Source organism: Sycon ciliatum, chromosome 10, assembly GCF_964019385.1.
Source record: "Sycon ciliatum chromosome 10, ocSycCili1.1, whole genome shotgun sequence".
NCBI lineage: Eukaryota > Metazoa > Porifera > Calcarea > Leucosolenida > Sycettidae > Sycon > Sycon ciliatum.
In genome coordinates, this window is record NC_088652.1 from 16,976,845 (window position 1) to 17,003,406 (window position 26,562).

A 26,562-nucleotide genomic window follows, 5' to 3' on the forward strand; every position below is an offset into this window, starting at 1 on the left:
ACACACACATTTCAGGGTTTTTTCGCCGGTACAGATAATGAATTTACACAGTGTGCTTATAATGGAGACTGAGCACTTTATTTTTTGAATGCTGCCCCAAGGTGTTCTATTATTGGAGACGTGCTATTATTGGAGACTGTGCTTATATTAGAGATAATACGGTATGTCGTTGCTGTGTCATCATCTACATGTACATGTACATGTATGTGCCATGCGCTACTTGATGTACCAGCCTGCTATGCCGGATACCGCCAGCCATGCATCGACCAGGCGCCAGGCGCGACCTGATGGTGGTGGTGGTGAGAGGAGAGCTCTGTGCCAGAACTTTGCAGCCTAGAGAGCGTGTGTGGGCAGGCGTGTGTTTACCGCCATATTGCCAGGTGTGTCTTTACCACCATATTTATCAACCATAAGTACAGCTGCAGTGGTGTCTTCAATTTCATTAATTTTGATCGTAGTGATACTAATAGTAAGAATTGTGACTAGGGGTGTGCGGATAATGCTCGAAAAGGTGGCAGATTCTGCTCGAAAAGCAGTGCAATTGGCAGAACTATATAAACCTTATGGCGTAGGCCTTGACGGATTATGCTAGCATAATTTTTCGCATAATTCCTACCAAAATCGAATAAGCGCATAATTCGAGGCAAATTGCATACGAATCGCATAAATTGGAATAATCCGCGTTCGCATCAAATTCCATAGAGTTGTACATGTACATGTTCTACAAGTACAAGTACAAGTACAAGTAGATGCACCAGGAAGTCGAAGGTTTACGACTCCCTTGATAACATGTCCAGTCCGCTACAATCAGTGACGCCGGTCGTCTGGTCGTAGCTACATGTAGGTCGGACGGTGCGTTGACCCCGTTGAACTTTTGCTACTACAGTACAACGCCCTCTACAAAAAATTCCCCTGTTATTTTGCACAGAGGCATTATTATTAATATTAGCAGCACATGTGAGCATGATGGGGCATAATATGATAACTTTTAGCATAAAAATAGCATAATTCTGCCATTTTTTCAGCAATGCGAAAAGCATAATTTCACGAAAATATTAGCATAATCCGTCAAGGCCTATTATGGCGGGCAATTCCTCGAATTCTGCTCCATTTCTTTATCCACATACCAAACATGCATGAAACTTACCAGAAAAAGCACCGAATTCTGCCAATTGTTCTGCCGGCATTATCCGCATACATGTATGCCTAATTGTGACAAAGCTTCCAATCTCTCCTGCCTTGTGACTTGTGCACAAGGCTCTGCCCTACAGGGCCCATGGGTATTGAGCACTCTTCGGACATGTCGAAAGTGAAGCACACCACTTGATTACGTAACCGCTTAAGGTGGCTCACACCCTCTGCGCGCGCATCGTTTGAAAAGTGTAGATTTTCAGTAAATTTTTCGGTAGCGATGATTTTTGTGCGATCAATAGTTGTAGGAAACGTCTTCTCGCTTTTCTGCAATTCTGGCGACCTAGCTAGAACCTGCTGCTAGTGTCCCTCTTCATTCGTTCTTTCTATGAAAGGGGAAGGCAGCACTCGCAGAAGATTTTCCAAGAATGCAATGTCGACTGGTGCTCGTACTATAAGAAAGGAGAAATCAAAGTCCGCTCTTGAATCACGCCTGAGTCTTAGAAAATTATTTCAGAATACGCTTGTGTAGATTTCCTGCCAGTGCCACTGACATTTCGCGACCTTCAAATATAACTTGCTCGATCATCTCCCGCACTGACTGGTAAATTCGTCGGGTAGCTGTGGATGGATCGATTCAGGGAGGTCGAAGGTAAATACATCGAATCACTTCAAACACGTTTCAAGACGCACTTCAAATTTTGTAATTGTGTCTTGAAAATTGTTTACAACAATTCGTACTTCAATACGCTGTTGAATTGTATCCTCTGCTTGGGAGTCTCGACTGTTTTATTGCTGCATGGCTTTCCTCAACACCGTTCACTGTACATGTATCGCGGAACGCAGACTGGATGGCATTGGAGGTGAATTTGATAATTTGTGACTGTGTCATCAACCAAGTGAGGACATCAAATATCAACAGGGACGTTCCGAAAATCACAAACACTGCGAAATAGGTATGAAATGGTCTTACACACTGGTGGGTATTCCACATTCATTGTGTCATATCTTTAGACTGTTCGAAAGTTTGCCGTGCCGTGCAACTTTCACAGACTAATCCGATAATTGGCATGTGGCCCTATCGGCACACACTCATGCGTATGCCGCTGAGTCTATCTATATGTGCACGCACATGTGTGTATACTTACACAATTTTATTACGTATGCAAAATTAGGCAATCTACATGTACATATGTGTGTGCACTCCCTCCTATGACATACATGTAGAACGACAGTGCAGGCTATGTAGAGTCGCACGAATGTGTGTTACCCGGGTGAGTATATGCATGCGCACTCACGCGGGCGTTTTGTGTGCGCGCCTGGCATGGCATAACGCCGTTCAATATGACTAGTGTTGAACCGTGGTAATTTGCCCCACCCCTTCTTTTTTCTATTGGCGTTGGATATGCAACTAAGGGGTCGTCCGCAATTATCGAAGGTTTTTTCCAATCCGTAGTAGCTTCAAATTTTTCCTCACCCACCCACCCACCCCCCCAGTCCGTAATAAAATATTATTGATGGACACACAACCCAATACTCGTCCATTCCTTTTTCGCTTCGGCAAAGAATACATCCTTGTTCGTCGTCTTGGACAACTGCCACAAGCAATTTATTGTTCTGTAATAATCAGAGTCACCAGCGGTTTTGAAAAAGGGCTGCTCCTTCACCGCCTTTCCAAACAACGTCGCCTGTCTGGACATAGTCAATAACAGTCGTCAGCGCCAGCGCTAGACGGAAGGACTCCAAAGGAGTGCATGGAAGACGGTACTCTGGACGAAGGAGACAGTGAAACTCAAAAATAGAAGGGTCGACTCGCCGTCGAATGCGCCGAACTTTATGATCCCCGGCCCAGGAGCAGCCAAGGAAGCGCGCGCGGGGGCGCAGAAACTGCCAGAACTACACAAATATTTGTAGTAGACAGTTCGGGCGCAGCCGCGCGTGGAAAACAGGGGCTACACGTAGACGTACATGTACACGTGGCACGCGCACGTGTCATTTCGGAAGTTTTTCAATCCGTAACTGGCCTTGACCCACCCACCCACTTTCGAAGCTACTACGGATTGGAAAAAACTTTCGATAATTGCGGACGACCCCTAATGACATAAACTCGGTTGTTGAAAACGAGTGCCATGCACCACAATGGATTGACAATAATATAATACAAGTAGCGCTGTAAAAGCGCTGGTAATACTCATGTTGCAGCCATGGCAGTTGTGATTAGCTTTCCAAGTCAAGCCTGCTGCAGAAATTATTGCACTCTGACCAGCTGGAGTGGCCCAGGACTGCAGGTTGTGGAGAACAGGAGTGATGCTTGTATATACGCTTGTACATGTATTTACATGATGGACTTCGAAGTAACGTTAGGTGTATTACTTGTATGTTCTTCTGCCTGTGCACGTGTACATGTGCTGGTCAGTGTGGAACCGCCATCCATATCAGATCATACAGCTCAGCTGCTATCAGTCTCAACAGCTTATATCTGGCAAATAGGGTTTTAGTGACTCAATTTTGCTTACTGTGTTCAACAGAGTGGCATTGCACACAGCTACTTTATGTAATAGTAGCATCTTGGAAATTTTATATTTTTGGTAGTTAGCTTCAGTAGAAACTTCTCCAGTGTGGCTCTTAGCTTCATTACCATGGAGACTAAGCATTCAAGTAATGCACGAAGAACAGTGGCTAGATGCGAAGTGAAAAGCCATTGGACCGTACCCAATGGAATACGCATTTAGTATAGCAGTATTGCTTGCTATGTTGGCAGCAAACACTGTATAATAATAATTGCATTACCAGTAGAAAGTGCCCAATGTGCATTGCTTCAGCACTGTGTTTTGGACAAAGCAGTCAAAAAATTCCACATCAGTATTGGCTTCATGTTGGAGAAAGTTGTGAAAAACACTAGAGCATACATGTACACTCAATACACATGCTCAGCTACATGTATGGCATTTAGTATGTGGGCGACTTCAAAGTTCTATTTTGGTAGTTAGCTTCGGTAGAAACTGTCTAAACTTGATCCAAAGCTCTACTACTATGTTCTGAAGATGTTGCAATCAAGTAATGTAAGACACGTATCTGCCGCATTGGAGCTAGTTGTGAAAACCTTTAGACCATACACTCAATGCACGTGCTCAGCTATTGCATTTAGTATGTGGGCGACTTCAAAGTTTTATTTTGGTAGTTAGCTTCGGTGGAAACTGCTAAAACTTGATCCAAAGCTCTACTACTATGTTCGGAAGATGTTGCAATCAATTATTGCAAGATACGTATCTGTCATACGGTGGAGTCAGGGGTTCTAAGGCGTTGGACAATGTCCCAGTGCAATGTGCTGATTCTTGAAAATATGGCATCACTTGACACTTTAAAGTTTTATTTCAAAAGTTACCTTCGGTAGAACCTGCTCAAACTTGCTACACAGTACCATTATTAGGTTATGATAGCATAACCATCGAATACAGGGCAAGTCCAGTGTCAAATACTTGTGGGCGGGGCTAATATGTGGGACGTGTGCGCTGAAATGGGATGATTCCGAAAAGAGAAAAAGGTCACCTTCTAGCAGAATTCTACCCACTTCTAAAGCTTATGCTGGTATTTAGCAAGTATACTACTGACCTGATGTTGGACATCAAGAAAAAAGGGGTAACTACGAGTGCTACGGCCAAAAAAGTGGTTTTCCGGTGTTTTTTGGCCTAAATTGGCAATTGTGAGTATGCTATGTTTGGCCCCTCCCCCGAGTGAAACCGGCCGGTAGAACTTGATAAAATTTTGTCTCCGTACACTAGATATCCTACGGAACAAAGTACAATCGTTTGTAGCCACGTTTCAAACGAAAAAAATTTGGACCCGAGGGGTAGGAGCCACCTTAACCATTCGCCAACCAAACTCTACCGCCGGCTCGAGATGGGAGTCGAAAGTGAGGTGGCTTCTAGAAGCAACTACTTATGTGATCACTCTGCATCACCTCATGACATGTGCATGATGTGGGTATTACTACGAGCGAAGTAATTATTTGCTTGGCGAGTACAATCAAGAGTACAAACCTTCATGGTAGATCTACAATGACGCGTTAGTCTTGTCAGCTTTTTCTCTTCTTTTTCTTGGTGCGAATGTGTTTGGTTTGGCTTTGCCCACTAGCACTGCCACTGGCGCCATGGCACTGGGTGTATGCATGTCATAAAATGCAATCAAAACATTCGTAGATCTACTCATGCGCGACCCGGGCTCGTACTCAGGTGTGAACAGTGCTGTACCATTATTTTTGCTTCGCGAGACATGAAAGACAAGTGAGCGAAAAGTGCATTATCAGCGATAGTAGTACCCTATGTATACAGTGGTATACGTGTACTAGTACATGTACACCTGACATCGTTAGTTACATACTACTACTGTACTAGTCACTACTAGTGACGATTTCTGTAGTGTCACCCTGTACCATTGCCCATTGGCATTGTACTGTCGATGCCTGGTTGCAGAGTCTATGACTCATGAGGGAAAGAAACAGTTCCATCGGTCCTACGCCAGGCTACAGAGATGTCGGAAGACGTACAGGCACCTTGTCCTGAACAAAGGCTGAAGTCGGTAGAATGATTTACCTGCGTATGTGTTGGAGGCGTTGGTAGTTTTGCACTGGTGCCGGATGTGAACTACCGTCCCGACTGCACATTACTAAATCAGAACATTTGCTTTGCCGCTATGTCGTAATATACATGTATTGAGCCGACTCCGACAGCAATGGTGCAGCGTGGATTTATTTCGTGCATCGAGCCCTGCGTCGCGGCTTGCGTCGTCGCATGTTGTCTGATTAGGCCGCTGTGGCCTGGGTGTCATGGACAAGCATCTGCCGATCGTCATCCAGCCGTGACGGGAGAGGCATTCCCCTCAATATGCTCCGTCACGGAGCTTCCCAACTCCACGTGGACGGATTTCTCCGGCAGCATACTTCCGATGCATGGAAGGTAGGCACAAGTACATGATCGTAATGACAGGACAGGACAATCAACTCACTCGACCTGTTACTTCATGTCACTTTATACACAGCTAGTGCAATGTCATGTACAGTGGAGATTGGATTTATCGGCAATCCTTTGGGAGAAAACGAAATGTTGCTATGATAAGTATAATTATTGGATCTGTCACTAAACCCGATCTTCACATTTAGATTAGTATACATTCGTATATTGTAGTAGTTGAGCACTCTCATGTGGGGTAGTGCCTTTGCTGTTTGCAATACGCAGAGCTCACTGACTTGTCAGTTTGAGCACTCTGCCATCTCTGGCAAGGTACGTTCGGGCCTGATTGGAAATTTTTATTTTCATTGCTATCAGGTTCGGCCTCATTTCCTCTGTGCTGCGCTGATGAGTTCACAAAGAACGAAACAGCATGCTGTCCGCAGATTGAGTAGATTAGTATACAAATATTATAATCAAAATGACAGAAATGTAAATTGCAGATACAGTCAGACCTCGCTTATCCGGTCCTCGTTTATCCGGATCCCTCGCCATCCGGAAGAAAATCGCTGGTTACCGATGTGCAGCATATGTTATGCATACAACATAACCAGACCTCGCGATCCGCATACCGGTGCATGATTTTGTGTACAGACTGGTTAAAATGTGTACAAAAAGCTTCGTCGTATCCAGTTGCATGAGGCTTGCAGGAGCTAGAATCAGGGAGTTGTACAGGCAAATGAGGTACTTGACCTGCTGGGTGCATGTGGACAGCACTCAGTTGCATGCACTTGTCATTTTTCTCGCTTGTTTTACATACTGTGCACGCTAGTTGTACTGCATAGGACATTTCATTCATCTTGGGCACCCTGTAAGAAGACCTTAGGGTCTGTTGGGAATGCCCAAGTAAAATAATAAAATACAATACAAAAAAAAAATAGGACCCGTCTACATGTACATGTATGTACGATGCCACTGCTTTTGACATACCACGTGCATATACAGCATGTGTGTTCAGTTATCCGGTTCCCTCGCCTATCCGGATATTTTTGTGGAAAACAGATGTGTGCGGTTAAACGAGATCTGACTATACATGCACATCTGAAATCCATATGCATTATAATTATAATGCATATGGATTTCAGATGTGCATGTGTCTTGCATGCATAGTTCAAACCAAAAGTCATGCATAGCAACTACACCGTTGCACTGCAGCTGCAATGACCAGCACGCGTTTAGTGACCCGGAGGTCCGGGCGGATGACACAGAATAGAAAGGTCCATGCATGCCACTTCACCTGGTACGAGAGGAAAGTGGTTATGTTCTATGCATTTTCCGGTCTTCGGGCACCAAAAGTTGTCAGTAAATTCAATCTGTCGTTATTTTCGAGGTCGTTATACCCGATCTATAATTGCACAGAAATGACTTGTTAAGCGACTTGGGCAACAGAAAAATTTGTCGCTAATCTCGATTTGTCGTTATAGCCAAGGTTGTTATATCCAATCTCCACTGTACCTCAGAGTACAGTCATTGTGTTGTGGAGTTGAATTTTAAATTATCAGCAATACTGGTATTGGGCGTTGAAAATTCTGCGTAAATACCTTGACTCCACCACCGTTGCGCTTTGGGGCCGACCGCGCACACTTTCAGCAACGGAAACAGGCCCCTCCTGAGTACTGAAAATCGTGTTTTCGAGACCCCGTCACACAAGGTTGAGTTGTTGAATTCCTGGAAAAGAAAGACGAGCCTATTTTTTTTGTGCTGAGAAGTGCAACGTGTGTATGTCTATTGTAGCTATTCCACTCTCAACAACTCCTGCTCGGAATTCCTTGGCTGGGAGGCCTTCCAGCAGGCCATTAGCTTGTTGTATGGAATCGGGCTCCGCACAGTGGCAACTCAAGCGGTAAGCAACTTTGCTAAGCATTACTTCATTTACCTCTAGAGAGGCTGTGCAAATGATTTCATGGCGGGCGGTTCAGCGGAACCGCTTATGGCCGCTAAGTATACAACGCGAGTCTGCGGAATCCCTTATGGGCACTATGTATGCTGTACGCAGTGTGAGTCACTAGTGCAAGTGCAGCGCTGTGCTGCGACTCAGTTGCCAGAGCATCTCCACTGATGATGTAATCGCAGAACCTCTACACTTCCAACGGTTTCCTTGAGTACACCCATACAACTACTCAAGTAATATGCAACGTTTTTTCACAAAACGAAAATAATAAAAAATTGCGTTATGGGGTGGGAGAGGTTGACCGTTTTCACTTCAGAAAACTTTGATACATGTACATGGAAGTAGGAACAGTTACACACTTGCAACTTCTGTTCTACATGCATGTATATGTCAACATATTTTACGTTCTGGGGGGGGGGGGGGGGGGGGAGGGTAGAAATAAGTTGTTTCTGTGTGGGTGTGTGGGTGAATGTGTGCATGTGTGGCTATTTGTGTGTATGCATAATGTGTAGGGGTGAAAGTTGGCACTGAGATCCCGAGTTCGAGTACTCTGATTTTCTCCGATCGAATATTCGAGTATTTTTCATCTCCTAAAAATTGCACACCAAGGGCTTTAAAATAACATGATACAACCCTGATTGAACCGAGTAGCAGTCATTTTTCTCGGGTATATTGGTTGGTGGGTCATTTGGGCTCTCTCTACTCGTGAACAAATGTTCACCACACAGTCTGCACATCATCATCTGCCGACTGCTGCCCTGAAACTGTAGATTTCTGTAGTAAATGCATGTACCATGTATGAACGAGTACTCTGATTTATTCCGAGTACGATTATTTTTGAAAAAACCGAGCGAGTACTCGAGTACTCGGTATAATTGTTTCACCCCTAATAATGTGTGTATGTGTTTGTATGTGTGTGTGTGTGTGTGTGTGTGTGTGTGTGTGTGTGTGTGCGTGTGCGCGTGCACGTGTGTGTGTGCTGGTGTTTAGGGCCGGTTGCCACAGTTCCTAACAGACAGGTTTGTCGTCTTCATACGTGACTCGTGCTCTTCCAATCTCTTGTCAGCAGCACAAGTTCAGTCGGTACTGTCGCTGCGCTACCGTGACATACCTGCACTTCAGCAGCAGCTTGCGGTGCGAAACATTCCGATCGCCGATCTCCACATCAACCTGACGTCCCTGCAGCGCACTGTCATGCAGTGTCCACCGCCGGAAGTGGTGCGCAATGACTGCACAATATTCCGCGATCTGCTGGCGATAGCGTCTGACCCGATGCATGCGGAGCGCAATAGGACACTTGGCTCGTTGTCCCGATTTCTCCATTCCGGCAAGCGTGTTACCCCCGGCATCGCTGACAACGAGATCAACCCCAATCAGCCTGCAAGCTCATACATGATCGTCCCGGCATCCAGTCGAGAGTGCCTTGGCATCTCGCCGACGCTCTCCGCGTTCGACATCCTGCACTTCAGCGCCTGGGCGAGCAGTCCGATCTTCAACGACGTCAACGAGTACCCGGCGTTCTTCCGCCTCGTGCCGTCTGACGACAATCAAGTACTGGCCCTGGCAGATTTGATCGAGGAGCTAGGATTGACTTACCTTGCTTTGGTTGCGGGGGACGATGATATATACAGTGGACAAGGCTATACTCTACTGCTGGAGGAAGCAGCACGCAGGAAGACATTCTGCTTTGGTGTGCGCTCGCGATTCTCAGCCAGCAGCGCCCTGTCCATTGCCGCAAGCTTGAGGCAGCTTGCGGAAACGCCCGAGGCAAGGGCAGTCGTCCTGTTTGCCACAGCGGCGCAGGGCGAGATCTTCTTGCATGCGTATAACGAAAAGGGCATACGTGGACGGTTCCTCATCGGAAGTGAGGACTGGGTTAACCGTGTGGACCTGAATCAATTCCCTCCCGGATCATCACTTCACAATACAAGCATTATGGGGTACTTGAACAATCCAGCTGTAACATTCCCTGGCTTTGCGCCGCTGATTAATGATTTTGAGTACTTGTTGCAAACTCCCGAGCGAATCCTGGAGTTCGCTCACAATCCGTTTGTCCGGTTTTACATTGAGGACGAGGGTGATTGTAGCCTGCCAGCTTCTATGCTGGAACCAACCTGTTTTGCCTCACAGCGGCCAGCGAACAAGAGACCATGTACACTGGATATTATGGCGCAGTTTCCAGAGCTACCAATCTCATTCGGTCGTCACATGGTATCCATCACCGAACTCTTCTTTAGATTGCTTAGCCCTGTGTCTGCAGAGGAGCCGACGTGCTGGCAGGGAGATTGCTTCCTCACTCAAACCAAAGTCAGTCCGGATGTCTACTTGCGGCGCATGCGCGAGATGACAGGCCCATGCCGACCCCGCCGGGGAGAGCTGAATCGTACGTGCAAGGTATTCACGAAGACGCAGAGCGTGTACCCGGCCTACTCCCTTCAGCTCTTGAGCGGCAACGGTGGTCGACGACGATTCCGGAGTGTTGCAGTGTGGGACGGTGAAGAGGGCAGCACTCACTTCACCAGACTGACCTGGAACGAATCAATGTGCGTTGACTTTGGCCTCGGAAGTTGCGTGGATATGACGGTGAGAAGGTCCAATTCCTCGTATCAAGAGGGGACGTCACGATTCCTTCCGGAATCTGTATGCAGTCCGCCTTGCCCGCCCGGAACCCTGCGGCGAATTCCCACCGACCCACTTCAGTTCTGCTGCTGGACATGTGATGTATGTGCTGAAGATCATATCAGCAACGAGACAAACTCCGAAGCTTGTTTTCCCTGTGAGAGCGGTAAGTTTGCTGATAGCCAGCGGACTCGGTGCCAAGATCCTCCGATCGTACGGCAGCCATGGTCGAACGGATGGACGTGGGTTATCGTCTCCATGTCCGCTGTGAACGGTGTACACGTCGTGTTTCTGATGGCGTATTACACGCGGCATCGCCGTGCGCCTGTGATACGCGCAGCTAGTTATGTACACATGATGATCATAATGCTGTCCGTGCTCGCCAGTGATGTCATCCTGCCGATCACGCTGTACATGCGACAGGACTCAGTGAACCAGTGTGCTCTGCAGAGACAGTTGTACTTTCTACCCATCACATGTATGCTCGTCACGTTCTTTCTCAAAACGAATCTCATCCGAAAGTTGTTCAGATCAACAAGCGTCATCAAGTCCTCTCAGCTACGCGGCAAACTTCTCTCACCCGTCGGCCAAATTCTGACAGTAATCATACTCACTATTGTCCTGACTGGAATTGTCTCCGTGGCCATTGTTTTATCCCCGTCCACGTTTGAACTAGTCCAGCGCACCGACCGCACTGCCACATACATATGCACTGGGCGCCTGGTCCCGGACATTGTACGTCTCGCTATTTGCGCCGTGTTCTTCGCCGCCATTTTCATCGTGTCGTTCCGCACGCGCAACTTACCGCACGAGTTCAACGACTCTCGCCTGATCTTGACCACGTCGCTGATAATTTTCCTCATCTTCATTGGCGTCTCACCGGTAGTATTCAGCTCGGATGTCTCGTTTCGAATCGTTGGACTTGTTTTGATTGGCCACAGTATCAACCTGTGTACGGCCATCGTAATGTGCACTCCACGCGTCTACTGGAATCATTTCGGGTTCGACAATACGGACCAAGCTAGACTCGTATCATTGCGTGGACAATCATTATCCTCCAGCCAATCTACGACTGCCGTACCGCATTCTCCGTCCGGTAAGAAGCCCGTGACAATTTCCTCGCCAGGTTCTTCGGAGCACAGTCAGCACTATGCTGCAGCTGAAGCTGATACGGTACTAGCTGTGCCTGATACGAGGAATGGCGCACCGCCAAATGGACATGCTGTCACCACAACAAAACCTTGAGTTAGCTTGACTACCGGTGATATTGCAATGGTTTATATGAGAAAATTGGGGGAGCTGCCAAAGCAATATTCTGAAGAAATTTCTCAAAAAAGCTCGAACCGTATTTGAATTATTCGAATAAGTCTAGACTCTGCACTGTTTAAACGCACTATAGTGCAGTGACGCTGATTCCTTGCTGCGGAGTTGTTGGCTAGCTGAGGCTTGAGGCCATGCTTTCAAACTCAAACCTGCCAATCTGTCCAAACCTGAGATTGGGACAATGACATGCTAGTACCTAGGTATGAGAATATGTACAAATGTAGCCGTGAGGCAGGCGACAAATGAACGAGTTTGGTTGCATACTACCACCCTCGATATCGGGATGGTCCCATGCAGCCAAATCGAGATAGTTGGCAGGCATATAAGCCCCTACAACGGCGAGAAAACCACCGCGGGTAGACCGCTGTAGAGTCCTAACCATTAAAGTTTACAAATTTTCCACGCATTTCAATTTCAGCCGCTGTTGGCCATAATCCTTTTCGGCCAGAGATAACCATTTTAAATTTTTTATTTAACCTGTAAAGCTCCTGCCTGAATCTCCTTTCATACTGTGTATCATGCAAATTGAGATTTCAGCTGCAACTAATAATAATTATTATCAATCCTCGAAGCATCTAGCCAAAATTGTTGAAACGAGAGAGCTTGGAAGCTCAGGGCCCGCTATGCTTTTTTGCCTAGGGAGAGTCAACTTTCTCTTTGTATTCGAGGGTATTACGACACCGTCTACCACCTTGATGACGTAGGCGAAAAAAGCATAGGGATGTTATAATTTTTTCATTTCTCCAATTTATTTTAAGACAGCCTAGGATTCGAACCCGCACTATCGCCCTGCATGCATTCACCCGATACACTTCGCATACATACTCATTCTTCCAAGTTGCTTCACGCCATGATCTTGTATTTGAAAGCCCTATTCGAATATTGTGGCCAGCTAGCTGTCTTTGATGGTACGGTACGGGACAGGTGCGGGATAACGCAGGCATGTCGGCGCCGATGCTGTAATTGATGGTACGGTACGGGACAGGTACGGGATAGCGCCAGGCATGCCGATGCCACAAACAAATAAACAAACACGGAATTAAAGCTGTGTGGACCCTGGCTAGCGCCAGACGTTACTGAAGTAATGTCTTTTGCATAGCTACCGGAATTGAAATTTTAACATGCGCCGAATATTGGCTGACTTACAGTACCCCGAACATTGCGCATAGTACGAATGCATACAGCTGCGATGGCACCTTGCGTGTCTTAGAGTGTGAGCTAACCTATACACTGGTGCCAAGGGTTACCATGGTAACAACCAAACAAAGAAGCACACAGGTATACAGGATAACGTTAACAGCAGATGAACAATTTTTATTATCGACAACACCTCATAGCATGGAAAGAAAATCAGCCATGGTGAACAAAATAATTAAAGAAGAAAAGTAATGGTCAAGACGGAGAACCATGGGAGGGACAGGAGATGGTGAATCACAATGGTGCCACCAGGCGTACTAGGCTAGTAAGCCGCCTCAAATATCTTCGAAAATAGAGTATATCTTTGTCAAGTGAAATATACGCAGGCGGGGTTGGGTCCAGAATGCATGAGTCCCTCGTAGGTGGGGTTGCATAGAGAATGTACGAGTCACTCATATAATATGAGGCCTATATGGCCGAAACAGCTTGCTGTCTACAGTACTTGGCATGAGTCCCTCATATATTATCACAATAGTCCATAATCTGAAAAATCAAACACAGAACTAGCACATCTGGCTAGAATATAAGGGAAGAATCAAATTGGCAAATACCACCCCACATTCTGTGGTTTTGTCAACATACACACTAAACATGTGCACACCCATAGTGGTGTATGTACAACACATACATGTACGCATCTTTGGAACAAACAAACAAACACACATACAAACACACACACACACACACACAAACACACACAGCCGGTTGCAACCCCCCCCCCCCCACACACACACACATATACACACCGGCACCAGCACCATCGATACGCCTCAACTTATACCGAGCAGCTCCTGGAGAGGTCGGTGGTAGCCTTCCGGTATGGACGCGCGTTTGAACGGTTCCTTCTGCCAGTACTCGCGGAGTAAACTAGCGGTAACGATATCTTGTTCCTCTAGCTTGTTGATTGCATCGCGCACCATGGCTGGCTGCCACTGGTACTTGGGTTGTAGTGTTCTGAACAAGCTGGATACGGGCACATCACCACCCACACGACCTGGAGTGGCAATGTGAACACATGCACAAGCACATACAAATTACTGTAGAACGAATAATTGTAGTGGCTAAACACATCAGCGTTTTCTGAATCTGGACCGATTCGCGATGAAATATTTTAGCGATCGGAATTTCACAGTAAAAAAAAGATGACTAATACTGAACTGTGCACGCAATATTTGATTTGCGCTGCAAAACTTTAGCGAAACACTCCTTTCGCTAAAATATCACCGGCGCTAAAATTAGCTGTTTACAGCAAGCATATTCGTACCAAACTATGATATGAACACCTGCACGACTATGTGCACACGTGCAGAGACACACACACACACTTGTACTTGTTGCTCACAGCCAAAACTGGTCACATGGGTCTCCCCGGGAGAGGGGAGAGAGACTCAAAAGGAATCTTGGAAACACACACACACACACCCACACACAAACACATGCACACACACAGACACACACACTCAAACACGCTCATGAGCACAGACACACAGACACACACACACACACACACACACACACACACACCTCAGACCTCAAACATGCCCATCGCGGAAGCGATGATAGCGAACAGCTACCGTATTTTCCGGAGTATAAGCCGCACTTTTTTTCGCTAAAAATCGGACCAAAATCGCCCCTGCGGCTTATACACCTAATGTGCTTGCGCGAATGCATGCTTAGCATACATCAGTATGCATGCTGACGTCATGTGACATTTCATTCGACTCAGCTTCGCGCCTGTGTTGCTATCCCCGCACTTTTACTAGTTTTAGTGCATCAGTGGCAGCGAGACTGAAGATAGTGCAGATGACATGGAGTGATCTGTAGTCAACACAGCAATACACCAACATCTCTGCAGCAACCTGTGGTGCACTAACACTTCATAATCTGATCTAACATGGTATTTAGCTCCATAACTATAATAAATTTGTAGAAAGGCCATTTTTCAATGAGTGTGAAAAATCTTGGTTTGTGGGTGCGGCTTATACTCCGAATACCAACTTTTAGTCAATATTTTGCCTCAAAAAGGGGGGTGCGGCTTAGACCCCGGTGCGGCTTATACCCCGGAAAATACGGTATGTTAGACATAGCAACTTGTGCTAGGATTACACCATTCAACAGCTTGCAAGGCTGATAAATTGACCACCACTATTTTCTAGCCTGGTATCCACCACACAGCTGATTGAAGTGGCTTTTTCTGGCCAGTGAATCCCTATTTTTCATTTTTCATTTTTTTTACACACGCACACCACACCACATACTCCGGCATACACTGGCTGTTAGTAACCACCCAGGAGAATGAGAAAGAGGAGAAAGACGTGTGTGACCATAATCGTCGGGAATCGAACCCGTAACCTATCGATTGGAAATCACTGCACATACCACTGCACCATATGGGACACAAACACACACACACACACCATGTAGACCCCCCCCACGAAAAAACCACCAATCAATACCAAAACATCATCTTTACCGCAGTGACGCGCATTTAATAAAACGCATATGCCTATATCTGGGTATGAGCGCACACTCACAAATAAGCGCGTGGGCTCATAAGTGAACCTAAATGCAATTCCATCCCGCGACACACGGACACCACGATGACACCATGTTCACATAGTTTAATGTGCAGCGCGTTATCGCAATATTTGCACAATTAATTATACAAGGTATCGGTACACTAGAAACTCCAGTGCATGCGCCTATGTGTGAGACAAAAGGACCCGCAAAAAACGCAAAAACTCACTCATAAGCGCATGGGCCTTTATGTGCGTCACAATGGTAGCCTGACCCCACACATGTTTGCCCACATAGGTCAAATTCAACTCATCACCCATCATCATTCTGGTATGCTTCCCAGCATGTTTACCTGCTGTAGCTATTTGGGAGAAAAAAGAAACAGGAATGACTATACTGGAGAACTGACCTCTTGCCACGTCTTCCGGGAAAGATTCCGCTTGAACCTTTGCATCGGACTGGTGCTCTCCTTGCGCTACAAGTTGCCAGTAGCGGCTGCCAGCCTCCTTGATGGCTGCTTTCAATGGCTTGAGAATGGCCAGGTCCTGTTGTACGCTGCTTGGCTCATGAAACGTCACTTCTGTGTAGTTGGTCACCGTGAAGATGTTCTCCTCCTTCAGTTCGAGAAGCTTGCGCGCTTGCTTTTGTGTCTGATTGGCACGCTCCTCTGTCCAGCGCATGTTGTCCATATGTGTGACCAGACAAACTGGGTCAATGCCTGTAATGTGCAGTGTGAGAAGAACAGCATAGATGCAGAGGGGTTGACTAGAGTGGGAAGCAGCATGGCTGTTGTGCACGTACAGATGATAGATGTGAAACCGCTCTATCAGTGTGAGAGTGTGTGTAGGTTAAAGTAGACTGTGTAATGATGTACACTTTTCAAATTTATAGAAAAAAGGCCCAAGGAACTACAAGTTACGCTCTAATGTCCACTAACACCACCAGTTACTTGACAATCAGCTCATTGTAGTTCATTGGTCCTTTTTCTTTTCTACAAATATTCCCTTGGCTCTCCATCTGAGTCCCCTTTTCAAATTGTCCATACCAAACCGTGTCCAGAGCTCCCCCAGTACCACCACCAGCACTCTGGGTTGAACTTCACCTACCAGAACCGTACGTCTCACCTAACTTATTTTTCGGAGTCGCGGCACACAGCACAGGAGTATACGCAACCCAGGAGAGTACGCAGCACAGGAGAATAGGGTGCACAAGAGCATAAGCAGCACAGGAGTTTAACCCGACTGCTGCATGGACGATAAGTGCTGCGAATAGTGATCATGCACCCTGGCCTGAGTGGTTCACCTGGCTGATTGAAAGTCTGCCGACCTGGGCCACATTATGTTGCTAATACATGCACAACCCCAGTCACAGCGCACAAGTTGGTTGAGTTTGGCCGTCAGGAGGCCAGCGCAAGGTATCCGGGGCGCGGGTCCGATTCCAGCGAGGGGCAATGTGGTGCCCCGCCGAGCAGCACAAGAGTAGCGTGATACCCTACGCCAACATGCGCGCTGCATGAGTAGCGTGACACTCGCCGAGCGCTTTTGCTGTTGCCTAGCAACGCGTTTCTGTCTCTCCTGGGCCCCCAACTGCATGTTGGGTGGCCCTGCGCATGACTGCATGTTGTCACAGGAACCTTACCAACAAGCTAGGAATCAGACCAAGCCGCCGAATGCCCCCGCCAGCCACCGGCGCTTCATTGCAATTGAATTCTTGTCAAGAATAGCGAGCAAGGACAGATCAAATCATGCAAATACAATTTGTCATGTAGCTTGGAGTACCATCATGCTGAGTGGCACTCATTGTGAGACATAGGATAGTGTAGAGTGATAATAAATTTCAGGAGGCGTGGGTGGGAGGGAGAAATTGCAAAACAGTTGGATGCACGCAGCAGCACAGCTAGCAAGAGAAAGAAGCCGTGGATGGGTTTGTTCCTGTTTTTGATGGCTGTGGTCATCCGTTGACCCAACGTTAATCGTGTGAGTACGGCGTTTGTTTGTGCTGCCAGCTCGCGCCCGGCGTTCGTTTGTTCTGCCAGCTCGGGCCCAACGCGGGAGTGAAACCGACCTTTGAAAAAGGCTTTCGCTCTTAGTGCTATTGACTGGCTTTTCATACGATGCCTATTGACGTCTATTGGCGTCTATTGATGTCTAGGACATTCTGTCTAGCCTTCCCCTGGTACGCATGACACAAGGCTTTGTTGAAGTTCGTACCGTGAACTGCCAAAGGAAAATGTTTGAATGGTGCTAGGGCGGGTGGTGCGAGATTACGGTGTCCCTGCAGCCGGCCTAGTCGCGTTTGTCGCCACAACCGATTATATGCTGCACTGGAGTATAAGCCGCACGGGAGTATGAACCGCATATCCCCCCCCCCCCTTTTTGCCACAAAATACAGACATCTACCCTATTTACTACCGTTAATTCGATCATCGGAGTATAATCCGCGCCCCTCTATGTTTGGTTGAATTTTGAGTGTTCAAAGTGCGGCTTGTACTTTGGACAATATTATGGTATGTGGTCTCACCGTTGTCTTTGATGAAGTCCCGTAGCGGTGCAATCTCATCAAGCAGTTCCAGGAATCTCGGGTTCTCGGGACTGCGGAGCGGGGTTTCGTACTTTGCAAACGTGAAGATCACGCCGTGAACTTGATCGCTGACCGGAACGTCCTCGGCCCTGAGCCGCTCGATCCTGTCAGCCTTGCCGAGCACCGACGATCCGTCTTTCAGGGCTGTCAGCTCTTCGTCGGTCAACATCTGCAACTCCACGCCACGCAGCAGACACGTGCCGGGCCGGATGAAGCCGAGCACGATGTTTCTGATCTCGCGGATCTCGGTCTCGTCGAACCACTCGTACTGGCCGCGCATGTCCAGGAACGAAACGGGGCTGGCGTCGTTGGCGATGTATTCGTCCAGGAAGAACGTCCCCTCAGCGCTCGGGTCCTGGGTGTACGCAGGCATAAGCTGTGCCGAATACAGCGCCTTGTACACGGAGTTTATGTATGCTGATTTACCAGTGCCGTAGGAGCCGACAATCAGGATGCGAACACTACTGGGAGGCGGCCTGCACTGGAGTAAGGGGTCAAGGCCATCCGGGCAGCGTAGCAGAGCTCCCGAGCAGATCTCCCTGCGCAGCAATTCCAGCTCGTCCTGGGGCAAGGAAATCAAGACAAATGTATACGGGATAACTGTATGCACGGCACACACACACACACATGCACACACACACGCACACACACACACACGCACACACACACACACACACACACACACACACACACACACCACTCTGCTCATTTCAGCGTGCCGCAACTTTATTCACGAGGTCGGATTCCTCTGGCCAGAAATGTACCGCATTTCTCGATGTGCGAAGACTCCACTGTAGCCAATCACTATATCCATACATCTTCACGACACTACAAACCTTCTCCGGGATACATCAATCACTGAAATTGAAAATTCGATGATTATAATGTAACGTGGAAAAATGTGGGCACAAATTATGTGATCGAGTCCACCAACCAAACCAGATTTTGAACAGTCAGATGTGCACTATCAAGCACAAAACCCACATTTTTCACGTTCGAGTTTTTTTCCTTGACTCACAACCTGAGTTCTCAATGATTTTATCTTTTTTCTTTCAGTGATTGGCGTAGCGCAGAACTATTCGGAGTGTTGTGAAGATGTATGGATGTAGAAATGTACCACTGCAACTACAGCACCGTCGGAAGCAGTTTGCAATTGGTCAGGTCGTACCACCGTCTTTCATACGTTGTGTATACAGTCGTCCCTCTCTAATCCGGCACTTTATAATCCAGCACCCTCGATAAACCAGCACAATTTTCAGTAGCCAAAATGTCCTCTTCATGTACATTGCAGCAGTAAATCAGATTTGTTAATCCAGCACCCTCCCTAATCCAGCAGATTTTCGTGGCACAAATGGTGCCGGATTATAGAGGGACCACTGTAATATGGCGGGGACGTATGCCCTCCTCAGCAGTAGACTTGTGTTGGTAGCTACAGTTGGTACGTGTTAACCTGACCAACCAGACAGGTTCCGACGGGCCTCGACTTACTTTGCCACACATACTGCACTCTCGGCACTGAGGATACTGGCCGAGGCGCTTAGGGGTTTGCCTGCCCTAAATATTCGCCGGATTTTGAAAAAAATCCCCGCAAATGCCCTGAAACGATGTGGCGCGTATTTCAGACGGGCGGTTAAATCTTAGAAGAGATCACGGTCTGTACTAGACAAAACCGGCTCCAATTCCAGAAGATACGGTATATGGGTAGAGGAATATCAAGAGGTTGTTGGACGTGGGTGGTGCAATGTGCTGGTCTGATAGCAAAATACAAAATCAATGGAACGCTACTACGGCGACGATGCGCAAGAGCAGTGGCGGCCTGACTGATTTCAATAGGATGGCCAAGTTCGTCACTAATTTCTATTCTCGGCTACGATACTATCATAAAACTCTGCTATCGATCAAGTTAGCAGATTTCAGCGGCTTCATTCTACTGTTCAGTTTGAGTGAAATTTCGTTCTTCTCGTGTTTAGACTTCTCTCTAGTTCCCATTTTCCATTAGAGATGATATAATCATGACTGCACTTGTAATACAAAGACTGCCTTTATTTTCATGGAAAAATGTGGGTCAAGTTACGCGATCGAGGCGACCAACTAAACCAGATTTTGAACAGGCAGACGTGCACAATCTATCAATTTAGTTGGTTGACTCGATTGCATAACTTGTGCCCACATTTTTCCATGTTACAAATTTTTACTTGGCTGAGCATCTGAGCCTTTATTGTCGCTCACACTTTTCAGTAGTTTACTCAGTTCAGTTCTATTATTTAGTCCATGCCATGTTTCGCTTGGTTCCTCACTTTTTGCACCCCGTAGATCTACGCACCATTGTTGTGCTAGTGTTCATTACGCACTATTCTGCTATTATCTTTGTTCACTGCTCTCTATCATCGGTGTTATCATTAGAGCGGTATGCGTTGAATGCTATTATGGACTCACCTGGAGACCAGCGCTCACCGAAGCCATTGCCAGCTCCTGAAGTTCTGAACGACACGTGGAGGGCGCACGCCCGTGGACGAGATCAGCCACACCACTGCTCGCCGGTGCAGGTTAGGTGGTGACGCTCGTGAAAGTGGGCGTACGGGGTGGCTCGTGTAGCAGTGGATTCAAACCCAGCGTTGATTCAGCCAGTACCCCAAACGGTTACCTTACCTAGCTAGACACAATCGTTTAGCATCAATTAGTGAATCACAACACTTATCGCCAAAAATTTCTACTTGCAAACTGCACTACCCTTCGACACCTACACTAGCCTACAGTGCTGGCAACCGAAATCCGACCCCTGAGCGGTGCGCGCTCACATCGCAAAGGCCCAACACGGCACGGGCGGATAGTAAAACTACTTCAGAAGTACAAAGATTTAATAGAGACCGCTAGAATGTGAGCGCATCTCTAGGTGGTCGGATTTCAATTGCCAGCATTGTACTGTACAGTCGACAGTCATGTAGAGGGGACGGTTTCAAATAGGACACCGGTTGCAAACCGGAACGGACTCAATATTCACTTTCTCTCTTGGTATTTTGATTAGAAAACATATGTCACAGTGAGACTACTACTTGTTATACTCCGAGCCAAAATTTCATGGCTCTGCGATGACCAGAAGCGCCATATCAAGCAGGTGAGTTTTTGACGTGTTGCTTCGCACTGCGACTTGAGTTTTACGACTTTCGAAAAATCAACTTCTTGTCGCAGGTAAACAGCGGCTCGCCTCTCGCCAATAAAGCACCGCATACCAATTAAAACTAATGGAAGCACACACAAGGCTTATTGTTACTCTATACTGGCCGTCGTGGAGCGATAGCAATTACCTAATTCCAGACCCAGAGTGAATTTGACGTGCACTCTAAAACGTGTCCGGTTTGGAGCCACCTCTGATTTGAACTTTTTTGAAGCGAAAAATTGGGCAACTTGGAGGCAATGGGTCAACACAAAGGAGTGGCTCAGTTCGATCGACTCTGGCCCCAGAGCAAACTTCAACATTCCAGTTTCCTTCCACAAACATATTTCGAGTGAAAAATCAACGCTGATGATCGGTTTGGGTCTATACAAATTTGGCTGTCAAAACGTCCCGGTATCGAGCCGTCTCCTCTACAAGCAGAAATATTCGTCTGGAATTTAATTTCGTCTTTTTCGGCCGAGGAGCTTTTGGACTAAATTAAATGTTGGACTAATGTCGATTTGTCCAGCTTTTCAATACGCTCTTATGATCCATGGACGAAATTTACAACCGGACGAACTCCCTTTCTTTGGAGTCGGACGAAATTATTGACCAACGAAATTTTCTGCTTATACAGTACATGATTTTGTGCGACAGCTCAGACACTCTAGCCTCAGTACACTGTATTGTCCGGCGGATTCTGCCGTAGGCCTTGACGGATTATGCTAGCATAATTTTTCGCATAATTCCTACCAAAATCGAATAATCGCATAATTCGAGGCAAATTGCATACGAATCGCATAAATTGGAATAATCCGCCTGTTCGCATCAAATTCCATACAGCTGTACATGTTCTACAAGTACAAGTACAAGTAGATGCACCAGGAAGTCGTAGGTTTACGACTCCCTTGATAACATGTCCAGTCCACTACAATTAGTGACGGTCGTAGCTAGGTCGGACGGTGCGTTGACCCCGTTGAACTTTTGCTACTAGTACTACAGAACAACGCCCTCTACAAAAAAAATCTCCTGTTATTTTGCACAGAACCATCATATACATGTACATTATTAGCAGCATATGTGAGCATAATGCGGCATAATATGATAACTTTTTAGCATAGTAGTAGTAGTAGTAGATTTTATTATTTTACTAGGGGAGTCCCAACAGGCCAACCCTTTTTACTGGGAACCCTAAAAATAGCATAATTCTGCAATTTTTTCAGCAATGCGAAAAGCATAATTTCATGAAAATATTAGCATAATCCGTCAAGGCCTAGCTGCTGAGCACTCAAATCGACTTGGTGCTTCGTCCATGAGAAATTCTAGTTCTTTTCGAGCCTGCTGAGCTGGACTCGGCAAAGGCAGTTATTAATTTTGGAGTAAGCTCTACCCGTTTATAGCCGCTCCTTCGTGCAGGTCCAAATTTTTGTCAATGGATTAGTGTTTACTTCAGTATCGCTAGACATGCTATGGCCAGAGCCTATGGCATAACACTTCTTATTAACAGGAAACTCCTCTTCCTCTGTTTGATATTCACTTCGCGTAGATCTACATAGGTAGTCTCCATGGCTCTCCATGAATTCTAAAAAAATCCGCGCATTAGAATCATCGTTACGGATTTTGTGCACTTCGAAGCATAAAACAGCCTCAGTTGCAACGTTGGGCATGCTACATCACATGTACATTTACATGACATTGCTACATAAAGACTTTATGTTGCAATGTCATTACTGTATGTAGTCTGGTAAATGTAGCGCTAAAGCTAGGAAAGGTGTTACGTGTGAAGGTGTCTACACTCACAAAGTCATTTGCCGGTACAATACATGGCGTTGCACCTCATGCAGTAGGCCTTGACAGATTATGCTAGCATAATTTTTCGCATAATTCCTACCAAAATCGAATAATCGCATAATTCGAGGCAAATAGCATAGGCCTTGGCGGATAATGCTGCCAGAAAAATTGGCAGAATTCGGTACTTTTTCTGGTAAGTTTCATGCATGTTTGGTATGTGGATAAAGAAATGGAGCAGAATTCGAGGAATTGCCCGCCATAAGGTTTGTATGGTTCTGCCAATTTCGGTGCAAAAAAAGCAGAATCTGCCACCTTTTCGAGCATTATCCGCCAAGGCCTAAAATAGCATACAAATCGCATAAATTGGAATAATCCGACTGTTCGCATCAAATTTCATACAGTTGTACATGTTTTACAAGTACAAGTACAAGTAGATGCACCAGGAAGTCGTAGGTTTACGACTCCCTTGAGAACATGTCCAGTTCACTACAATCAGTGACGGTCGTAGCTAGGTCGGACTAGGCCTTGACGGATTATGCTAGCATAATTTTTCGCATAATTCCTACCAAAATCGAATAATCGCATAAAGTAAGTAAGTAAATTATCGTGTCCGTTCCCGAAGGGAACTCACGACGGCCGCTACCACCCGGTAAATCCTAGCGGCAGATGCAGCGCCTAACGGTGGGGGTGAGTGGATAAGTCTCACAACCACTGGCACAAGTGCCGAGAACGACCCCATTAGCTGCATCCATGTACCCCTTGTGCCTGGCCACAAGTTCCCAGTTGACTGTGGGTAGCAGCACGGCTGGAAAAACCGCTCCCAGGCAGGACTTGAACCAGGTACCTCTCGTATCTCAATCATGGTCTTTGACCAACCCACTGTGCCTGCCTGATAATCGCATAAGTCGAGGCAAATTGTATACGAATCGCATAAAATTGGAATAATCCGCCTGTTCGCATCAAATTCCATACAGTTGTACATGTTCTACAAGACAGTAGATGCACCAGGAAGTCGTAGGTTTACGACTCCCTTGATAACATGTCCAGTCCACTACAATCAGTGATGGTCGTAGCTACATGTACATCTAGGTCGGACGGTGCGTTGACCCCGTTGAACTTCTGCTACTGCAGTACAACGCCCTTTACAAAAAAATTCCCATGCTATTTTGCACAGAACCATCATATACATAATACATTAGCAGCATATGTGAGCATAATGAGGCATAATATGATAACTTTTAGCATAAAAATAGCATTATTCTGCAATTTTTTCAGCAATGCGAAAAGCATAATTTCACGAAAATATTAGCATAATCCGTCAAGGCCTATTCTGCCGCCAGAAAATTGGCACTTTTTTCTGGTAAGTAAGTTTCATGCATGTGTGGTATGTGGATAAAGAAATGGAGCAGAATTGGAGGAATTGCCCGCCATAAGGTTTGTATGGTTCTGCCAATTTCACTGCTTTTCGAGCAAAATCTGCCACCTTTTCAAGCAGAATCCGCCGGTCTCTATCAGACAGATCAGAGTCAGGCGTGCAGACTTTTGGATTTTTTGCTTTCTCTGAGCTGATCTACAAGCTTGCCATGATGATGTGGTCCGGTCGGTGTAGCATTACAAATTTACATGCCCCAGGGCTATACTAAGTTAGGGCCATAAGGCCATGGTAAGAAATAAAGTTGATTCTCAGGTCATGAGCCTGTTTACAAGGCGGAGGACGCAGTCTGCGACTGTGTCGAAAGCAGAAAACAGTGCTCCTCAGTACAACTACTGACTACTGCAGCATTGGTTAGCAGAGCAGCTAGCCCCTGTCTTGCGACCAATTAAAACCATGTGGGGTCTGGAAAAATGAGGGTCCGAACCGTGGACCCTGGTTTGATTACTTTGATGAAGCAAGGCCTTACATAATGAATAATGTCCATGTACATGTACATGTATACTCCATTCACTCCTTTTCTCTGTATTTTCTTGAAATTCTTCTTCCTTGAAGGAATTTGGGTGTTTCTTGCATACATTCATGTACATGTACATGTACATGTACCTTCATTTACTGTTGCGGTACTACATGTACATGTACATGTATGCCTTCTTTTTGATGGCTGCTGTTGCCAATTTGGATTGGGATAAAAACGATTCGACCAAGACCAGGAACAGTGGACCGTATGCGTGTTAAAACAAAATGGCGTCACGATTTATTGAAAGTGGTATAGTTGGTGGTACGAGTGTTCAAACCCATTTGAACTTCCTACTGTTCGTCTTCTTTTTGACATGCTCTCTTTCCATCGTCCTTAGCTTTTGTTTGTTGAGAGCTGTTTTGGCTTTCTCCTATACCTCTGGGGGATGCCAAGTGATGGTTTTGAGAGGCTGGTGATGGCTGTGAGCGAGAGTTTGCCGATCGGCGTCGTCCTCGCTATAGCGATGAAAATACTAGTTACTGCGCACCTGGCAGATATCACAACACGTCGAAGCGTCCAGGAGCAAAGGAATCTAGTTCCTCCAGCATCATGTAGCCCACTGTCGGTGAATGGCTGTCCAGAAAGGTCGAACCTGGTCTTCTGCAGCATCTCGCAGTCCTGCGAGGCACACTGAATACGCCTGCATGTATTCTACACGAATAAAAATCACGAAGTAGTGGACTTTACAGTGATGAGTCTATCCTGTATGCTGCAAAAGGCGCAGGAAATGTGACTGGTGTCCGTACACTGGACGCCAATATCATCCCAGTCTTCTCCTGCAGGATCTGTTTGACATTGACATACCGGTATGCAGTGGGTCGACATTGGCCTGGTTTGGCAGCTATCTGCCTGGTTGGATATAGCAGGTTTGCATTGGCGCGTCGTCCAGTCCGACATTTTCTTGTAAGTGTGGAGTACCGGCAGGGTTTGAGAGGTTGCTCGTGCTGTGAACACATCTCTACTGCCTGTCTAGTCCTGGAAGTGCCGTCTCGCCGCTTCCTTGCTCTACAGTCACGCTGTCATTTCGCTTTGTTTCGTGGTGCAGCTCAAAACCTGCCCAAACAACTGTGAGCTCGCAACATGGTATGGACAAATTGCACCACTCATGCTGGTTAACTAAAACCGGGATAGTCGAGTAAGCGAGTTCACTCCCTGGGCCATGGCAAGATCTGTTCAGCGTGGGCTATTCCAACCTCCAAGTGCATAGTCACCGATCGATCCATGCGATGGTGGTTGACCTACAAAGAGCCAAGGTCTACGAGTACTACTATTGGATGCTGTCTACATGCAGTCAACAAAATCAAAGTACCTCAGTATGCCCCAGAATAGGGCATGTGCATCTATAGCATGACACAACAGGGGTTCTGGTGGCACCTGTCAAACAAGCAGTAGCGACTAGTG

General features: G+C 46.5%; 2 protein-coding genes across 2 annotated transcripts; one reads left to right on the forward strand and one right to left on the reverse strand.

Annotated features, from left to right (window-relative positions):
• Window positions 1-5,534: 5,534 nt before the first annotated feature.
• On the forward strand, window positions 5,535-12,842 carry LOC135826457 (metabotropic glutamate receptor 3-like). The gene is made up of 3 exons (XM_065339063.1): window positions 5,535-6,086; window positions 7,872-7,980; window positions 9,019-12,842. The coding sequence occupies exons 1-3, from the start codon at window positions 5,863-5,865 to the stop codon at window positions 11,890-11,892; spliced, it is 3,207 nt and encodes a 1,068-aa protein (XP_065195135.1). The 5' UTR covers window positions 5,535-5,862; the 3' UTR covers window positions 11,893-12,842.
• Window positions 12,843-13,263: 421 nt separating this feature from the next.
• Window positions 13,264-20,967, reverse strand: LOC135826458 (uncharacterized). The gene is made up of 4 exons (XM_065339064.1): window positions 20,701-20,967; window positions 18,205-18,826; window positions 16,094-16,402; window positions 13,264-14,161 (listed from the first exon to the last, which is right to left on the reverse strand). Exons 1-4 carry the CDS (start codon window positions 20,725-20,727, stop codon window positions 13,938-13,940), a joined length of 1,182 nt encoding a protein of 393 aa, XP_065195136.1. The 5' UTR covers window positions 20,728-20,967; the 3' UTR covers window positions 13,264-13,937.
• Window positions 20,968-26,562: the final 5,595 nt, after the last annotated feature.

Bases quoted from the DNA above. Each gene is read 5' to 3' on its own strand.
- LOC135826457 (XM_065339063.1), top strand. From the start codon at position 5,863: ATGGTGCAGCGTGGATTTATTTCGTGCATCGAGCCCTGCGTCGCGGCT. The intron at 6,087-7,871 runs GTAGGCACAAGT...TGTCTATTGTAG, and splicing joins ATACTTCCGATGCATGGAAG to CTATTCCACTCTCAACAACT. The intron at 7,981-9,018 runs GTAAGCAACTTT...GCTGGTGTTTAG, and splicing joins GCACAGTGGCAACTCAAGCG to GGCCGGTTGCCACAGTTCCT.
- LOC135826458 (XM_065339064.1), bottom strand. From the start codon at position 20,727: ATGGCTTCGGTGAGCGCTGGTCTCCAG. The intron at 18,827-20,700 runs GTGAGTCCATAA...TCCTTGCCCCAG, and splicing joins CGGTGAGCGCTGGTCTCCAG to GACGAGCTGGAATTGCTGCG. The intron at 16,403-18,204 runs GTGAGACCACAT...TGCACATTACAG, and splicing joins GGACTTCATCAAAGACAACG to GCATTGACCCAGTTTGTCTG.